The 19694-nt window shown below is 42.0% G+C and overlaps 1 protein-coding gene across 7 annotated transcripts in view; it reads left to right on the forward strand.

Moving 5' to 3' along the window:
* Window positions 1–15562, forward strand: part of ANKS1A (ankyrin repeat and sterile alpha motif domain containing 1A) — a 568529-nt gene extending 552967 nt beyond the window's left edge. For 6 of the 7 annotated variants that reach the window (XM_075335878.1, XM_075335884.1, XM_075335882.1 and 3 more), the window contains 2 exons: window positions 2168–2259; window positions 13116–15562. In XM_075335878.1, coding sequence (XP_075191993.1) covers window positions 2168–2242 — 75 coding nt within the window. In that variant the 3' untranslated portion in view covers window positions 2243–2259; window positions 13116–15562. The remainder of the gene's footprint in view (window positions 1–2167; window positions 2260–13115) is intronic. The other variant, XM_075335880.1, reaches the window with a different exon arrangement.
* Window positions 15563–19694: the final 4132 nt, after the last annotated feature.

Genomic DNA, 19694 nt, shown 5'->3' on the forward strand with positions numbered 1-19694 from the left:
GTGTGCGAACAGCAAAAATGAAAACTCAGACTTTGCTGGGGAAGCAAAGTCATGCAGTTTTGAGGCCAAAAACGCACCCGAAAAACGCGCACGAACGCCGCGAAAAACGCACTGTGTGCACATAGCCTCACACAGGTTAACAATGGAGATTGAACAGTTTATTTTTCTCTTAATGGAGTGAATGCCTCTCTGTCTTTTGTGGGAGTTTTACACAGAACAGCTTTCACTGTAATTTTGTATGGGCCTTTTATGTACTTTTACAAGTTGCTTATGTCCATTCATAGCTTCTTCTCTGAAGACTGTAATTATTTTAATCTTACCTTTTAACTGTATAGATCCACTCTAATGTATGGTGCCCATATTTTATTAGTACCCATATAAATGCATAACTTTACACATTTTTCCTCATCCATATCTGCCATGTAGATGTCCAAACACTCAGTTTGTCCAACATTAGCCTGTAACTTATGAACATGTTCCATATACTGGACTATACTACATAGCTTGGTGTCATCTGCAATATTAGAAACAACGCTATTAATCCCATCTTCTAGATCGTGAATAAATAATTTGCATTATAATACTGAACCTTGGAGTATGCCACTTATATATAATACAGATTAGTAATCATTGACTACTACTCTCTGGAAATGTTCCTACACTTTTTAGTCCAATTATAGTTTTTAATTTCTAAACCAAAAGTCCTTATGTTAAGGTACCGTCACACTAAGCAACTTACCAGCGATCCCAACAACGATAGGGATCGCTGGTAAGTTGCTAGGAGGTTGCTGGTGAGATGTCACACTGCAACGCTCCAGCGATCCCACCAGCAACCTGACCTGGCAGGGATCGCTGGAGCGTCGCTACACAAGTTGCTGGTGAGCTCACCAGCAACCAGTGACAAGCCCCCAGCGCCGCGTGGAAGATGCTGCGCTTGGTAACTAAGGTAAATATCGGGTAACCAACCCGATATTTACCTTGGTTACCACCGCACGTGCAGAGAGCAGGGAGCAGCGCACACTGAGCGCTGGCTCCCTGCTCTCCTAGTTACAGCACACATCGGGTTAATTACCCGATGTGTGCTGCAGCTAAATGTGCACAGAGCAGGGAGCAGCGCACACCGCTTAGCGCTAGCTCCTTGCTCTCCTAGTTACAGCATACATCGGGTTAATTACCCGATGTGTGCTGCAGCTAAATGTGCACAGAGCAGGGAGCAGCGCACACTGAGCGCTGGCTCCTTGCTCTCCTAGTTACAGCACACATCGGGTTAATTAACCCGATGTGTGCTGCAGCTACATGTGCACAGAGCAGGAGCCGGCAGCACAGGCAGTGAGAGCGGCGGAGGCTGGTATCAAAGGTAAATATCGGGTAACCAAGGACAGGGCTTCTTGGTTACCCTATGTTTACATTGGTTACCAGCCTCTGCAGAAGCCGGCTCCTGCTGCCTGCACATTTAGTTGTTGCTGTCTCGCTGTCACACACAGCGATCTGTGCTTCACAGCAGGACAGCAACAACTAAAAAATGGCCCAGGACATTCAGCAACAACCAACGACCTCACAGCAGGGGCCAGATTGTTGCTGGATGTCACACTAAGCAACATCGCTAGCAACGTCACAAAAGTTGTTCGTTAGCAGCGATGTTGCTAGCGATGTTGCTAGCGATGTTGCTTAGTGTGACGGGGCCTTTACCCATTAGCTGTGTATAGTAGATGTTCAACTCCTTTGCATTGTCCAAAAATATTATAAACACTCACTGCCATTCTTGTAGCCAAGTCTCTACTTGCCTCTTTATAAAAAAACAAATTAGTTTGCCATCTACTCTCCTTCGTAAAACCTTCCTGAGTATAGCTGAAAATGAGTTTTGGTCACAGACTCCTATTAATTTTATGCAATGTGCCATTTGACTAGCTCTTGTGTGAAAGCATTTCTGTTCCCAATGAACTAAGATGTTTTTCTTTGCCTTTCTCTAGATTAAATGTTGTATTCTACTTCCTTTTTCAGCCTTCGTAATGCTGAAGGTGTCTTTTGTAATAAGTAATAAAATAAAAAGTAATAAAATTAACCACAATTAAATGTAACATTTTTCCTTAACTTTTTGATGTGTAAGTAGATTAAAAATGCAATTGACAAAGCATATTGCATAACATATGTACTTTTCCCACATCAGATAGAGCCTTCAGAATTTGAACAGTCTGTCATCTCTCATGGAAGTGTACCTTGGACAGTGGATCCCAAACCATAGTACTGTGCTGAAAAGATGTGCGTATTTTTAACTGATTACTGTTATATATGTTTGTGTCAAGACTTACCCTATATTGCTCAAATGAGGTATCAATTTCTTTTAGAGTAATTTGTCATGATACATGCAGCCAAAGCTATGGGCAGCATGAATCAGATACTGGATGCATTAATGCCGACAAGTATCCTTTATTCTGAAGTATTACACAGACAACATATTTTGAAATGTTTTCTGTGGACTAAAGCCCCTATTCATGAAAGTGTTTCCAACGGAAAAATGGCATAAAAAGTTTTGAGAAGACTTTTTGTATTTTCACTCAACCCCGACAAAGTGGATTGAGCTGGTTTGTTGGCGTAATGAAGTGTGCTTACGCTAATTATGCTAAAAATCTTATTCCAGTCCCTGAAGTAAGATCACTAGACCGGTCCTGATTAATCTGGACCTATGTATTTTGGTTGACTAGTCCGAGGCTGGTCACTGGTGGCTTCTCCCTGTCCTAATCTCTTTGATGGACACGTCACCCGATGTACACATATTCGGAGAGATGTATGTCACGCATCGGGATGGGGTAAAGGGTCAGGGGACAATGTTAGAATGACACTAAATGTTTTGGCCGTATCCAGGCTTTGGAATGGATACTTAACGATTAAATCTATCCTAGCTCCTATCTAATTCTAAACAGGAGTCCGGTCATGTGAATGAGGCTGTGTTAGAAGAAATAAAGCCAATCCTGACCATTACTTTGCAAATCATGAAGTCTGTGTTGACATCTGCAGCATAAATTAACATGATGCGAATGGCAATTTTTGTTTAAATGAGATTTTGCAAAATGTCATTCATTATGATGATGCTTTAATGCACACTGGATTAGCAGCAGTAATATATACGCTATAGGACCTCTCTCCTCCTGTACCAGTCTGTGCCTTGTATTGTTTATGATTATTGTACTTGTCCCTATTATGTACACCCCTTTCACATGTAAAGCGCCATGGAATTGATGGCGCTATAATAATAAATAATAATATGTTATATGGAAGTATACAATTAGTCGTTAAAATTGCCGCAGTCAAACATGCTGAATATAACTAACCAATACTGATTTTATATGTAGAGTGATTGCTAAACTGTTTTGAAACCATGAAAAAAAGGGGTTAAGGAAGCCATTCAGTCGTATATTATGAAAAGCCACAGTTTCATAACCGGCTCAAGAGAAAGTTAGAAAAACACATGTATAAAGCAAGAAAAAATGGTAAAATAAATCTATGGATGGCAATGAAAAAAAAATATGTTCAACTGGTTTAGTAGAGAAAGAGCTGGAAAGGCAATAGCGCAAATAGGGTCTTAACTTTAGAACCAGTGTAGAAGGGGAGTGTTTTTCACCTGTTAGGAGTTGTGTCACAAATTTTAACACACAAATAGGTTGCTGCAGACCCACACGGTATAGGGCAGTCATGGCGAACCTTTTACAGGCCGAGTGCCCAAACTGTAGCCCTAAACCCAATTTTTTTTCCGAAGTGCCAACCAATCCTATTATGTAAATAATTGATTTTAAACTTACCTTTGCAGTCTTCTCTTCAGCAGGGGGCATCACGCTCATGCCTGCTTACCACACATTGAAGCTGCCCTTTCCAGACACAGCAGTTAATCTTTCTCTAAAAAATTGCAGCATATTAGACAGAGATTTTAGCATGGAATGTAATCAGATGTCACCCTGTAATCCACATCTGTGGAGACACGGGGCTCAGTGGGTGCTCTTATCCACTAAAACCCGCCGCCTTTAGAAAGACAGCGTGGCTCAGGGCTCATACCAACTGAACGCCGGCCTCCTTAACCGTGGGCGTAACACTACTCAGACAACACAAGGTGAGGGAACCACAATAATTAGACTTTATTGGATCCCCAAACAATTAACGGCACATAACACATAACCAGCAAAACACAAATGTAACAGGCAACAGAGTCTCACCCTTCCGCGGCTCACCAGGGATTTAGAATGTCCATGCCTCACAGGTTCCAGGGCTATTTACTCCAATCCAGCAGCACCCCGCTTTTGGCGGGCACCCACTGCCAGATTTAGGAAGCTGGCTGAGGTCTGCAAAGTCTGTAACAGGTGACTGAACTGTCCCAACCTGAGTGTCCTCCTTAGGTAGTCCTGGTATGATGATACAATCCTGGCAGCCGGGGTCGAAATCCCTAGGCTGAGGATATGGCCTCCAACCGGAACCGGAGTCCCTAGATTGAAGCCATAAGATACCTGATCCTCTAGTCAGCTCCAAAGAGCTTAGACTGGATCCATCAGCATCCATCAACCTTCATCAACCTGGTGGCTTAAAGAAGTCCTCTCTTATAGCCACAGCCTTCCACTTGGATACACTGCGTCCTCATCGATTGGTTGGACAAGATTGCTTCTCCCATTGGATAAATCTCAAGCTGCATGGACAATGTTCATTTAAATGATGTGCATAGAAAGACTGAAGATATCTACATGGAGTCTGCAAGTCACAGACTCGACAATGGCTACTAAGATAATTTACATTAGATTAGCAATACACAACTACATTACAATGAATGCTCCGAAGGGTCTGGTCCCAGACAATAGTTAAGGAAACATGAGTTACCACACAGTAGAACAATACGTCTGGCTGAATTTTAAGAAACTTTAACCCATGAGAGTCCATGTCGTCACATTCCTCCCCCTTCTTAATATTAGCCAGACATGATAGGCTTCCGATCACCCTTCTCCTTTTAACGGCATTGTCCTTTTTAATGGTGAGGTCAGCAACAGAGGCTTGCATCTATGCACCTCCCCTTGATTACCTCCCCCAAGTTGAGCAGCCATATTGTGGACAAGCACTAAGGTGGGGTCCATGAGTTGGGCCTGCACAAATCTCCCACTATCAATCCTCCCCCAGTCAATAGCCACAGTGTGGTTAGGCTTACTCACGGTTCTTGGCTCAGAAGTGGATGATGGAGACCGGGAATGCAAACCATCCCTGGAAAAGATGTTAGAAAGATCCACATCAGGGTCCTGCTTGGCTTGGAGGTGGGTGATGGCTGCTTCAAACTGACTGGATAGTCCTTGTCCTAGGTCATTCTCCAAAATGACTGGTGTGAGCAGGTAATTCACAAGCCCCACTTTCACTTCCCTCTGAGTGGTATCCGAAACAACAGGCTTGGTGGGGCCATCTATGAACCCCACTTCAACTTCTTCCTGGCTAGTCCCCGAAACAACAGGTGTGGGGAGGCTGTCCATAAACTCCATATGTACCTCTTCCTGGTCAGACCCCAAAGTAACGTGTGGGGACGGTGTCCATAAGCTCCACATCAGCCTTGCTCTGATTAGTCTCCACAATGACAGGTGTGGGGAGGCTGTTCACAAGTCTCACATCAACCTCTCCCTGGTCCTTTCCCGAAATAACTGGTGTGGGGACGGTGTCCATAAGCTCCACATCAGCCTTGCTCTGGTCAGTCTCCACAATGACAGGTATGGGGAGGCTGTTCACAATCCCCACATCGATCACTTTCTGGTTGGTCCCCAAAATACCAGATGTGGGGAGGCTGGCCACAAGCTCCACCTCGACCTCTCTCTGGTCGATCCTTAGGTCCAACTGCACACATGCCAGAGGAATGTCTGAGCGCTGGCCCTCAGCCAGGGAGATGGATAATTGGGAATCTGGTACAGGGTCTTCTGGGGAAACAATAACTGGGCTTACCAGGGTAATGGAGGAACCAGTGTCTCGTAGTCCCTGGCTCTTGACCGGCTGAGCTGGTAGATGGGCTCCAAGCATGCGACCTCGGTTTTGAAGACAATCTTTATCTATATGTCCATGGCGCCCATATGTATAACAGCGCCATAGATTGGGCGAGTTACAGGCCCTGTTTGTAGTCCTTTGTTTTGTCGCAGCTACTGCTGAGTAGCGGGACCATCCTTCTCTACCGGCTGGTGTTAGCAGTACTGCAGCTGGAATCCTATAAACATATTCCAGAACATAAGCCCTCTCTTCTCTTGAGGATCTAGGCCCCAATGCATCCAACAACGCTGTGGCTTGGGCCATTTTGGACAAAGTTGATTCCCGATTGTCACTAGATCCATGATGTGGCACATAGTTTAAATCCTCTGGGTCAATATTGGCGGGATCCTCATCGTCCTCTGCATCATTCTGCGCATCCCAACGGACTAATTTCTGGATCAAGTCTGACCGAGTCTCAGCGTTCCAGTAGATAATCTTTCGCCTCTGGCACAGATCCTGTAGCATCCATTTACTACAGCGGTCGTAACTCCTCTCTTGTCCTTGTCCCATGGCTGAGCTGGTGGGGTTGGACATGGCAGTGTCCGAAACCTGAATGCCTCCCCTATGACCTGCTGGGTATGCTTATGTGCTTCCCTGGTTGTTGAGCCCTGGACGGTGTCCGAAAACACCAGTCCGCTGTAGCTCCCCTGGGTAAACCAGGCTGAGTAGTATCCCACTGCTGCCACCAATTGTGGAGACACGGGGCTCAGTGGGTGCTCTCATCCACTAAAACCCGCCGCCTTTAGAAAGACAGCATGGCTCAGGACTCATCCCAACTGAACACCGGCCTCCTTAACCGTGGGCGGAACACTACTCAGACAACACAGGGTGAGGGAACCACAATAATTAGACTTTATTGGATCCCCAAACAATTAACGGCACATAACACATAACCAGCAAAACACACAAATGTAACAGGCAACAGAATCTCACCCTTCCGCTGGCTCACCAGGGATTTAGAATGTCCATGCCTCAGAGGTTCCAGGGCTATTTACTCCAATCCAGCAGCACCCCGCTTTTGGCGGGCACCCACCGAGAAAGGAATAATGCCAGATTTAGGAAGCTGACTGAGGTCTGCAAAGTCTGTAACAGGTGACTGAACTGTCCCAACCTGAGTGTCCTCCTTAGGTAGTCCTGGTATGATGATACAATCCTGGCAGTCGGGGTCGAAATCCCTAGGCTGTGGATATGGCCTCCAACCGGAACCGGAGTCCCTAGATTGAAGCCATAAGATATCCTGATCCTCTAGTCAGCTCCAAAGAGCTTAGACTGGATCCATCAGCATCCAAAAACCTTCATCAACCTGGTGGCTTAAAGAAGTCCTCTCTTATAGCCACAGCCTTCCACTTGGATACACTGCGTCCTCATCGATTGGTTGGACAAGATTGCTTCTCCCATTGGATGAATCTCAAGCTGCATGGACAATGTTCATTTAAATGATGTGCATAGAAAGACTGAAGATATCTACATGGAGTCTGCAAGTCACAGACTCGACAATGGCTACTAAGGTGATTTACATTAGATTAGCAATACACAACTACATTACAATGAATGCTCCGAAGGGTCTGGTCCCAGACAATAGTTAAGCAATCATGAGTTACCACACAGTAGAACAATACGTCTGGCTGAATTTTAAGAAACTTTAACCCATGAGAGTCCATGTCGTCACAACATCTACATTTCAAAGTCTGAACATCTTGAAATCCCATAAAGACGTACAAGTTGCTCCCCTCCCCTTTCATTGTGTAGTTCTGTCCCCCTTCCTGGCCATTTTCTGGTAAACATGTCCCCCATCCTGATATATATTTCCTACATTCTGGTATATTTGTCCCCATCATGGCCCCATCCTGGTAAATATACCTCATCCTGGTAAATGTACCCCATTCTGGCATGTTCCCCCATGCTGGTAAATGTACCCCATTCTGGCATGTTCCCCCATGCTGGTAAATGTACCCCATCCTGACATATTGCCCATCCTTGTAAATGTTCCCCCATCCCGGCATGTACCCCATTCCTGGTAAATGTCCTCCATCCTGGTAAATGTTCCCAATCCTGGTTAATTTACCCCTATCCCGGTAAATGTACCCCCATCCAGGTAAATGTCCCCCTTCCTAACATGTACCCCTTCCTGGTAAATGTTCCCCTTCCTGGTAAATGTACCCTATCGTGGCATGTTTCCTCCATCCTGGCATGTATGTTTCCTCCATCCTGGCATGTATGTTTCCTCCATCCTGGCATGTATGTTTCCTCCATCCTGGCATGTATGTTTCCTCCATCCTGGCATGCATGTTTCCTACATCTTGGCATGTATGTTTCCCCCCATCCTGGCATGTATATTTTCCCCATCCTGGCATGCATGTTTCCCCCATCCTGCCATGCATTGTTCCCCATCCTGGCATGCATGTTTCCTCCATCCTGGCATGTATGTTTCCTCCATCCTGGCATGTATGTTTCCTCCATCCTGGCATGTATGTTTCCTCCATCCTGGCATGTATGTTTCCTCCATCCTGGCATGTATGTTTCCTCCATCCCGGCATGCATGTTTCCTCCATCTTTGCATGTATGTTTTGCCCATCCTGGCATGCATGTTTTGCCCATCCTGGCATGCATGTTTCCTCCATCCTCGCATGCATGTTTCCTCCATCTTGGCATGCATTGTTCCACATCCTGGCATGCATGTCGCCCCCCCTCTATGCTGGCATGCATTTTTCCCCCCCATGCTGGCATGTGCGTTCCCCGCCCATACTGACGTGTGTTTCTCCCCCACTCCATGCTGGCATGTGTGTTCTCCCCCCACCCCATGCTGGCATGTGTGTTCCCCCTCCCACACCCCATGCTGGCATGTGTGTTTCTCCCCCACCCCATGCTGGCATGAGTGTTCCCCCCCCCCCACCCCATGCTGGCATGTGCGCCCCCTCCCATACTGGCATGTGTGTTCCCCCTCCACCACCCCATGCTGGCATGTGTGTTCCCCCTCCACCACCCTTTGCTGGCATGTGTGTTCCCCCTCCCCCACCCCATGCTGGCATGTGTGTTCTCCCCCACCCTGTGCTGGCGCTGGCCCCCTCATCCCCACCTTGGCACAGCCGCACACGAGTTATTTAAAAAAAAAAAAAGCAACACACAACTCACCTTCCTGCACACGCTCCCCCGCTGCGCGCCGCTGGGTCCTCAGTTCCCACGCGGCCAGAAGACGTCATTACGCCGGCGCCGCTCGCTGACGCTCCTCCGTCTCCTAGGCAACAGACCTGCAGCCTGGGGGAGGAGGAGTGTCAGAGCGAGGAGAAATGTCTCCTCCGCTCCAACACAGCTTTGATCTGCCAGCGCCACCGCACCAGCAGATCAAAGCAACAGGATCAGGATGGTCTGAAGTACTGTTGTGGAGGAATCTTCCAGCTGGTCCCTTGTGTTACTTTCTCATTATATGATCCTATCATCTGATTCACTACCTGTTCTCAGCGTTTAATTACTCTGCTATATGGCAGTTGAAGTTTTCATCTCAAAAGTCTCTTCCTTGTTATTCCACTTTTCTTAAAACCTTATCCCATATTGACCTAGCGCTGGCATCACCTGTACTTATCCAATAGGTGACCGAAATTAAACATCCTCCGGAAGGCATATTGGGCCATACTACCATGAATTTGGTTACTTTTGGTAAAAAAAAAAGTATGCAAAACTGCACACTGCTTGGCTGCAGTCCACTCTAGTTATAGAGAACTTTAACTCAGCCCATGCCTGACAACTTCGCCAATTATATCGGATATCAAAATCATGTAGACGGCTGGGATGCCTGAAATCCTAGGTAAGGGTCCTCTTCATACTCAGTGTTGAGAATTATTAAGCAAGTTGTATTTTAGAGGATTTTTTATTATTATTGATCAACAACTATGTTCTCAATCAACCCAAAAGACTCATAAATATCAAAGCTTAATTTTTTTGGAAGTTGGGGTTTTTTGTTTTTTTTTTATTTGGCTATCTTAGGAGGATATCTGTTTGTGCAGGTAACTATTACTGTGCAGATTTATTAGGCAACGTAATAAAAACCAAATATATTCCCATCTCACTTGTTTATTTTCACCAGGGAAACCAATATAACTGCACAAAATTTAGAAATAAACATTACTGACATGCAAAAACAAAACCCCAAAAAATTAGTAACCAATATAGCCACCTTTCTTCATGATGACACTCAACAGCCTACCATCCATAGATTCTGTCAGTTGTTTGATCTGTTTACTATCAACATTGTGTGCAGCAGCCACCGCAGCCTCCCAGACACTGTTCCGAGAAGTGTACTGTTTTCCGTCCCTGTAGATCTCACATTTTGAGACCACAGGTTCTCTATGGGGTTCAGACCAGGTGAACAAGGGGGCCATGTCATTATTTTTTCATCTTTTAGACCTTTACTGGCCAGCTTCACTGTGGAATAGTTGGATGCATGTGATGGAGCATTGTCCTGCATGAAAATAAAGTTCATCTTTGATGATACCAGCCCATACCAGTACCCCACCTCCACCTTGCTGGCATCTGAGTCGGAGTGGAGCACTCTGCCCCTACTGATTCAGCCTCTGGCCCATCAAGAGTCTCATTTCATCAGTCCATAAAACCTTTGAAAAATCTGTCTTAAGATATTTCTTGGCCCAGTCTTGACGTTTTATCTTATGTTTCTTGTTCAAAGGTGGTCGCTTTTCAGCCTTCCTTACCTTGGCCATGTCCCTGAGTATGACACACCTTGTGCTTTTTGATACTCCAGTAACGTTGCAGCTCTGAAATATGGCCAAACTGGTGGCAAATGGCATCTTGGCAGCTTCACGCTTGATTTTCCTCAATTCATGGCCAGTTATTTTGTGCCTTTTTTGCCCAACACGCTTCTTGCGACCCTGTTGGCTATTTGCCATGAAACGCTTGATTGTTCGGTGATCACTCTTTAAAAGTTTGGCAATTTCAAGATTGCTGCATCCCTCTGCAAGACATCTCACAATTTTGGACTTTCCAGAGCCCGTCAAATCTCTCTTCTGACCCATTTTGCCAAAGGAAAGGAAGTTGCCTAATAATTAAGAGCACCTTATATAGGGTGTTGATGTCATTACACTACACCCCTCCTCATTACAGAGATGAACATCACATGATTTACTTAATTAGTAGTTGGCTCTCAAGCCTATACAGCTTGGAGTAGGACAACCTGTATAAAAAGTATCATGTGATCAAAATACTCATTTACCTAATAATTCTGCACACAGTGTATATAGAGTGTGCATAGGAAGAGTCTCAGTCAATCTGAGAGAGATACATTTAATCAAGCATATGGAAATTGCTGAACGAGAATGTTATCTACCCCTCTGAACAAAAAGGATGCAAATGAGCATATGCCCAAAGAGAGCTGTTGATATTGACTATGGAGAGAATCAAAATGTCACTGCTTTATAGATGCAGCTTTTTTTGAAGTGGGATGTAAAAAAGGAAGGTTAGTCACCTTCTTGGCCCACTTGGAGCAACCTTCTTCTTCCATCCCCTCTGTGTTGGGCTTGTGGGGTTAACTGTGTTGTGACCCAGGAGAGATTGAATTATTTTTTGAAAACTGGTTCAACTAATAGGCTGTGTGCATGCACAGTACGCTTTTATCGCGGTTTTTATATATTTTTTAGTGCACTTTTGTCACAAAACTGCAAGCAAATCCTTATGCCAGCCACTCCTAAAGTGTAGCGCACATATTGAGGGGGGTTTTTTCCCATGCAGATTTGGTGCAGAAAATAATCTGCAGTATCAATTTTTTCAGCATTTTTGCATGTGGTTTTCACCATTGAAAGCAATGAAAAAAACAAGAATGCAGTGTTTGGCACACACACATATACAAAATATATATGAACCATAAAAGGATCAATGCAATACATCAAATAGTGTATATAAAAATACATGTCTCTCAATGAAAAATCCTCATATACAGTAAGTTTATATATGTATCTGTTATAGCATCATAAAATTAAGGTTAAAGTATAAATAAAAAACATAGATAAAATAAATGTAAGATGAGTTATATGAAGATACCCAGAGGGGGAAAATGCAAACTGATCAGATGTAAATTAATAACATACCAGGTACCCAAGCTCCCAACGTGTATTTCGCCGTCTTTTTCAAGGGAAACTTGGGAAACTCTAGCGAAACTTTTGACATGTATCTATAGGGCCTTATCCTATGTCTTCTGCTTCACCTTTTGACTGTGCTCTGGTCAAGTGGAAAGATGAGCTGAGCTGGAGGACAGTGATTGGGAGGAAATGGTGGACTCACTTTGGTCATCAGTTGTAAGTGTCAGGAACATGCTAATATAGTTTAAGTTCCTACATCAGATTTATTACACCCCATTCAGGCTGTGTAAAATTGGTGTGTCAGGCAGATTTATGTTTTCAGTGCAGTGCAGCCTCTGTGAACTCCCTGCACTTGGTTTGGTCCAGTTCTAAATTTACCCCATTCTGGTCAACTATTGTCCTTTTTATACATGCACATTTTGATTTTCCTAGAATCCTCTCACCACAAATATGTTTATTGCATATCTTAGATGAGCTGATCTGGAGTTTGAATAGTTGACAATTTTTTCTGGGATACTGCTTTTTTGAGCCAGAAAAGTGTTAAAAATGGCCTGGACATTAACTGATACACCTCCTATAGCTACGTCAGTTCCATAGCGGTTGAATGATAAGTCTAACCTCCATGTTATTCAAACTCCAGACCCAAATTTAGTGATCAGACTTTTATCGCCAATCCTCTGCATAGGTGATTTTAGTGTATTGTGGGACAATCTCTTTAAGGCCAAAAATAGACTGACCCTTAGAGGTTAATCCACTATATTTTTATATATAGGTTATTCCCAAAATCCCGAGTTACCAGCTATTCTACGGCTATGGCGATAACTTGTGATTATGGCAATAATCATTTAATAAATGTTATAAAATATTTAAGCATCAAATAATGTGTTTCCTTAGAACACACATGTTTTCAATAAAGATTTATCTAGACTTTGTTCTCTAAAGAAAATAATGTTTCATTGTGATGTGTGCTAGCTTTTTTATTCTTCTTATCATTTCTTGCAGTTCTGGTCAGCACACTCCAATCAAAGGACAGACCTCTGCAATTCTTCAGTTTTTCTCTGGTGATAGATCTTCTGGGAAAAGCATAAAAATGTGGAGCACTGACTGACCGAGGAAATGGAGTTGTACCATTATCATGATTCAGAACTAACAAAAGTGATCTAAATAATCCTCATTCCCTATATTGAAGAAATACTTATGGGAAATAAGGAAAAATTGTTATGTGAAGTTGTTCCTCCAATACGACTAAAGTAGCGCTCCAATCTCTGCAGTTCTAAGACTGCACTCTGTCCCATACCTATTTCTTTTACCAGGTGGTGTCTGTACAGCCACTCTTGATCACAATGTAGCACTTTTTTTAGGGTGAGAGAACCAGTTTGGGACATGACCAATTGAAGGCATTGTGAGATATATTGTGTATTGTCTCTTCCTTAATTAAGTAAAATAGCTTAATAAAACTATTCTCTACCCTTTAACTCTTAAATACATTTTCATAATGGAAATGTAATACAGTGCACAGATTTGGTAGTGTTTTGAAATTGTTTCTTAAGCAAATATTTTAATAATCAGTAGGCCGGCTTTGAATTGGGGAGGACATGTTTTGAGGCTGGTCTTGAGGTTGATACCATGAAGAATTGCTCATTGCCGTAAGTCCTTGAAACGTACGCATGGTACTAGTTCTAAACTCTGTTAAACGTAAGAGGTTTTGCATACTACTGCATTAGATATTGTTAAGAGTATGTTTTTATTATTTTATGTTACTCATTATAAGTGTATGCTAAATTGCCAAACACTATTTCTAACAGTGTCCTTTCGAATGGCCAGGTTACCAGTTATCATACCATCATCCCATTTTTGTTTTTTTTGTTTTTTTTTTTAGTAAAGACATTTGTTTTATATATATTTTTATGGGATGGGCTATAGAGAGCAAAGGAAAAATCAGACGGCACACTCACCTATAGTTATTAATTTGTATGTGAGCATTTATCTCTGGAAAAAAAAGCTATTTAGCATTTCAGCTGTGCTTAAAAAGAAAATAAATATATATATATGTATGTATATATATATATATATATATACACACATATATATATATATATATATATATATATATATATATATATATATATATATATATATATACATATATAATCTCCGCTCTTCCAACCTGTTGACTTGATTGCTCCCAAACAGAGTTTTTAACTCTTGAGGACTTTTGTGGTTTTTGCCCACTGTAAGGATAGTCAGTTTATCTGGCACTGTTTTTGTGCCATCTATATTACCACACTAACATTTTTAATCAATACTAGTTTAAAGCTGCTATATATAATCTTGTATTTATCTTTGTAGTGTATGATTGGTATTTTTGAGTTGAATCTGATATATTGATATGCATTTTATGAGCGGTACAATCTACCCTGTTCCCCAATTATGTGGATTCTAGCCTTTTAGCTATTAAATGGCTCTTCTAAAGAAATGAAAGGTGGTGTTTCTTAATAGGACACACTATTGTCTCGTCAAGCAAGTTGGACAATGTTTAATGATGCAGAATGTTTCTGAATGTTGATAGTGGACAAACTGGACATGCTGAATATGGCTTTCCTGTACTAGAGGAGCACTGCTGTATAATAAGGCTGGTTTCTTATTTTGATCATATGCTGCGCTGTATAAATCTTTACACTAACACAATGAATTGTATAATATCTATACAACTCTTATAGGTACTGGGAAGTGCTCCTACATAGAACATGTCACCCTGGATAATGTCACGTTCAAGTTTCACTGTCAAAAGATTTTTCTCTACCTACCAAAGGAAATATGGGGCTAGTAATTTTTTGTTGACGACGGTCATTAGCCCAAATATTTTATAGTTCCGCATGGAAAACATCCTAAATAAAGCAAAAACTTTGCCACCACTATTCTAGATCCCACATTTCTGGACAATGTAAACTTTTCTCTGGTTCTATTGGTATGCTTTCCGACATGTTGGTAAATGTTTACTTAGTGTGAATTGAGACAATATAAAATGTTTACATTTTATTGTACCACTTGGCTTTAATATGTAGGCAGATGCCAATCAAATGTTTGTTTCTGGGTTGCTTTTCAATAAGAAATTCATGTGAATTCAAATTTTTTATTAAATATGTGCTTGCTGTAAAGTGGAACTATAACATTTTCACTAGCAGTGCAAATATATGTACAAACTGTAGAACATATCTATCTTTGTTTGACTTCAACCTCCATTAGTTATAAATTCTAAATTTGATTGGATTAAACTCATTTTCTGCATTTGTAAAATGAACAACAAAAAACATCATTTTTTTTGCTTGGGAGGTTGGCTAGATGCTGTATATCTGCCCTATGAAACTGTGCAAACATTGACTTTGGGCCGTTTGGAAATTAAATGGCGAGCACTTGTACTGCCTTTACTAGTGCTTGTGTTCAAAATACGTCAGAAGTGGTTGTCTTTTCACACCTAAAACAATGTTTATATTAATTGACACAGATTAAGGAAGGATGTAAAATGTAGGTAACTTCAAGCAATACAAAGTATTGGCCCTGACATGTACAATAAATAGTCAAAGGGGGCAGATGGGTGCTAAAGACCCTAAAGTGCTAAGTTCCATTAAATAAGAACAAAACAAGAAAAACGCCATGTTGTCTTAATCTTTTATTGTACGACATACTTTAACATGAACTACATTATTCGTTATTGATTTTGTAACTGGCATTAGATAATTTGAGTCAAAGTCCTTTAATTTAGCATCTAATAGGGCCCATTTCATGATTTTCAAGTTATTTTCCTTTGTGGTTGTGTATTCATTGATGTCTTCTGCTCCAAATTCTACAAAATAGCACACGAGATTCATGAATTTTGCACAAATTAACAAAAAGCTCTTTATTTTTGTCTTTAACTTATTTTTTTTAGCACAAAAATTATTCATGGTTCACTAAAACATAACAAAATTTGTGCAAAAAATCCAGACATTAACATAATTCCTTCAGGTGGGGGGGACTAGAGCACATTTGCGCAAAATAATCAGCTGAAAATATCTGGAAACCCAAAACTCTGCCCACGATGCCGAACACAAAAAACAAACAGGTGAACAGATAAAATGTACTTTAGAATGTCACAAACCATGAGCGTTTGGGGCAAATGAAAAATCACCATACTAGCTAAAAAAAAAAGGCACACATTGAATAATGAATTGGGCCTATAAGTTCTTTACTCAGTACCAAGTCATTTTTTCTTTCTTTTTTTTATCTTTTCTTTAAATCATCACGTTACTTCATGACAGATTGAAACATTTTTTTTAATTAATTTGTCATAAGATTAATTGCAAAGCAAAAAAGAACACCGAAAAAATCTTCAATTATTAATCTGGCTTACATCATTCTAATATTTTTTTAAAAAATGTACCTCCACTCACCATAGTTGGTTTTTCATTGAGAAGAAAAACAGACCCTAGTCAATATATTCAGTCATAGCAGCCTGTCTGGGGTGAGCTGATGCCATATCAATAGAACCATAAGCTTTATTCACACTGTTTGAAGAACTGTTTCCTGAACCCCCATATCAAATGTGGCACTGGATGCTGGAAGAAATGAGAAGGGAATCTGTGTCATTGTCACAGCTCTCATTTCTGTTACTTTAGAGTTCGCCACACATATAAGACGTTTTGCATCTGTGCACTTTTTTCCATCTTTTTTGGAATTTGCATCTGCATTTTAGAAAGTGCTCATCACAAAAGGGATTAATGATAAATTCCACACACTGACTAAGGCCCTGTGCGCACTTACCGGATTTTGCTGCGGATTTGCTGCATGTTTCGCTGCAGAAAATGTTCATAACATCTCTGCAGTGAATCACCAGCAAAACCTATGGGAAAAAAAAATCCTGTGCGCACTAGGCGGATTTTGACAGCTGCATGTTTTGCTGCGGGATTCCCGCAGCAAAAACAATTGCATTTCAATTCTTTTCCGCACGTCGCTGCGGGATTTCACTCCATTGACTCCAATGTAATCGTGAAATCCCGCAGGGAATAACGCAGGCAGCAAATTCTGTGCGGTTCACTGCGTTTTCCTGCGTTATTCCCTGCGGTATTTCGCATTTTACCTCCGGTAATGTACATCACTTGCCTGCGGTTTGCAGGGAAGTGATGTCATTACAGGAAGAGGAAGCTGTGCAGAGAGTAAACACACAGATCACAGACATACATAGACACAGACATAAAACACAGACACATAGAACACACATAGAAATCAAACGGAAATATAGAAAACAAAACACGTGGGCTCCGCTGCATATTTACCATCCAGCCGAGGTAAGCACACAGCGGCGGCCCGGTATTCTCAGGCTGGGGAGGGAGAGGGGCAGGGTTAATGTCCCCCGCCTCACTCTTCCTCCTGCAGCCGAGAATATCAGCCGCAGCTGCCCCGGGACTGTCGCATGCATTATGCGGCAGTACCGGAGTGTCCCCGGCTCTTCTTGCTGCCGTGTAGCAGTGGCAGTTAAGGTAATACAAGGGGTTAATGGTGGCGGATCACCGCCATTAACTCCAGGCTTGATCATGGCAGCGTCTATGTGACAGCTGACATGATCAACCCGTAAGTAAAGTGAAAAAGCACAGACACTGAAAAATCCTTTATTTTAAATAAAAGACAAAAAAGCCTCGTTCACCCTTTTATTAACCCCTCCCAAAACAAAGCTCCGTCGTAATCCACAGCTCTGGCGTCCTGCGATGCTTGCATTCAGCCGCGACTGACACAGACACTGCTGAATGCAGCCTCGCAGCGAGACAGCAAAGGTAATTACCGGTCATTTCCCATGGCCGGTAATGTGAACTCACTGCCGACCGTGAGAAATGCAGAGTGTGCTCACAGGGACCATCTATCTTTTTATCCCTCTATCTATCTATCATCCTTCTATCTATCCCTCTGTCTGTCTATCTATTCAACTATCTATTTCTCTATCTCAGAATGAAATGACTTTTTTTTTTTTTCTTCAATGTGCTTTATTGCATTGAATGCAATAAAGCACATACCAACCCGCATGCGGCAAAACCGCGGCAATACCGCGAACAATACCGCGGTAAAACCGCAGCAAACCGCATGCGGTTTTCGGGTGCGGTTTGCCACGGTTTTTTATTGCGGGTGCGGTAATCTTTGAATACCTGCGGAATTTTCTTGAGAAAATTCCATTTTCCAGTGCGCACTTGGCCTAAGGGAATATTGTTTCTTTTTACTAACAATTTTTACTGCTTATGATTAAAAATAACAAAAAGATACAGAAGTAGTCAAGCAGGTTCACAAACTGGATTTTTTTTCTTATTTCTTGACATATTGAAGCAGGTCGAAGTACTCGCTACAAGATGTTCAGAATTCTTGCAACAAGACTCAGCTCCTATCCTAGTCAATTAAAAGCAGTTGCTCTTTTAGTGATTACTGGAGCCTCTTATAGGTTTCCTATTTTCCAATTTAAGAGCATTCATACGCTTCAACATTGAATTTCCAACACCAATAAAGAAATGTCATGGAATTATTAAAATCACAGGATCGATAAACATGTTAATGATATGTTAATGATAAAAAAAATGGAAAAAACATTTTGATAACACCTCAATCTATTCAGCATCAAGTGGGAGCAATATATATATATAGAATTTCACACATTTACATGCCTTGGCATGCTTTCAATTTATTCTTGGTTGTCTGAGGAATGTTCTGCCAAGCTGAATGCACTTGGGCACGCTATTCATCAAGATTTGCTGATAGCTCCCTTTGCAATTTCCAAGCAATGGTGTCTGAAAGGTGCTCAATGCGAGACAAGTCTGGAGACGCTGAAGGGCATGGTTGCATATATAGGCCACACAGGCTGCTCACAGTAGTCATCAAATAGTGTCTGCACAAGCTGTCACAAGGCATTTGCATGACCTGGTGCTGCAAGCCAGATAACCATTGACCTCATGCCACTTATCTCAAAAGCTATCATGCTACAGAGCAAAACAGCAATGGAGACTGAAATAAAGGTTTATCCTCTTCAGTAATAAGTCCCACTTTTTTCTTGGATGCAATGACACCCAGTGATTGGTTCGAAGACTAGTGGGCAACGCCATGAAGAGGCCTTCACTAGGGAATGTGACTGTATCCCAGGAGTGGATTTCTCTCAACACAGCAATTCCAAACCACATGTTCTTTGTGATACTTTGAGCCTCTTCATTGGCTATATAAACAGTACTACTATGTCGTACAGTTTCCCATCAAGAATATCTGGAACGGCATTGGTTGCAAATTAATAATGGAGCTGCCAGAAGTGGCTCTTGATGATTTCCATGCCCAAGTGCATTCAGCATGGCACAACATTCCTTAGAAAACATTAATAACCTCACCGATAGCATGCCAAGGCATGTAAGTAGACACATTTCTGTGCATGGTGCTCATACATGATACTGGAAAGATCAAGAGGTTTTCAAAATTTTGTTTCCATGTTTTCAGAATGTGCATATCATTAACATGTCTATAAATGCTGTGATTTCTATAATTACACAACTTTTCCTTCTTGGTGTTGCAAATTCAATTTTC

Source organism: Anomaloglossus baeobatrachus, chromosome 2, assembly GCF_048569485.1.
Source record: "Anomaloglossus baeobatrachus isolate aAnoBae1 chromosome 2, aAnoBae1.hap1, whole genome shotgun sequence".
Classification (NCBI taxonomy): Eukaryota; Metazoa; Chordata; class Amphibia; order Anura; family Aromobatidae; genus Anomaloglossus; species Anomaloglossus baeobatrachus.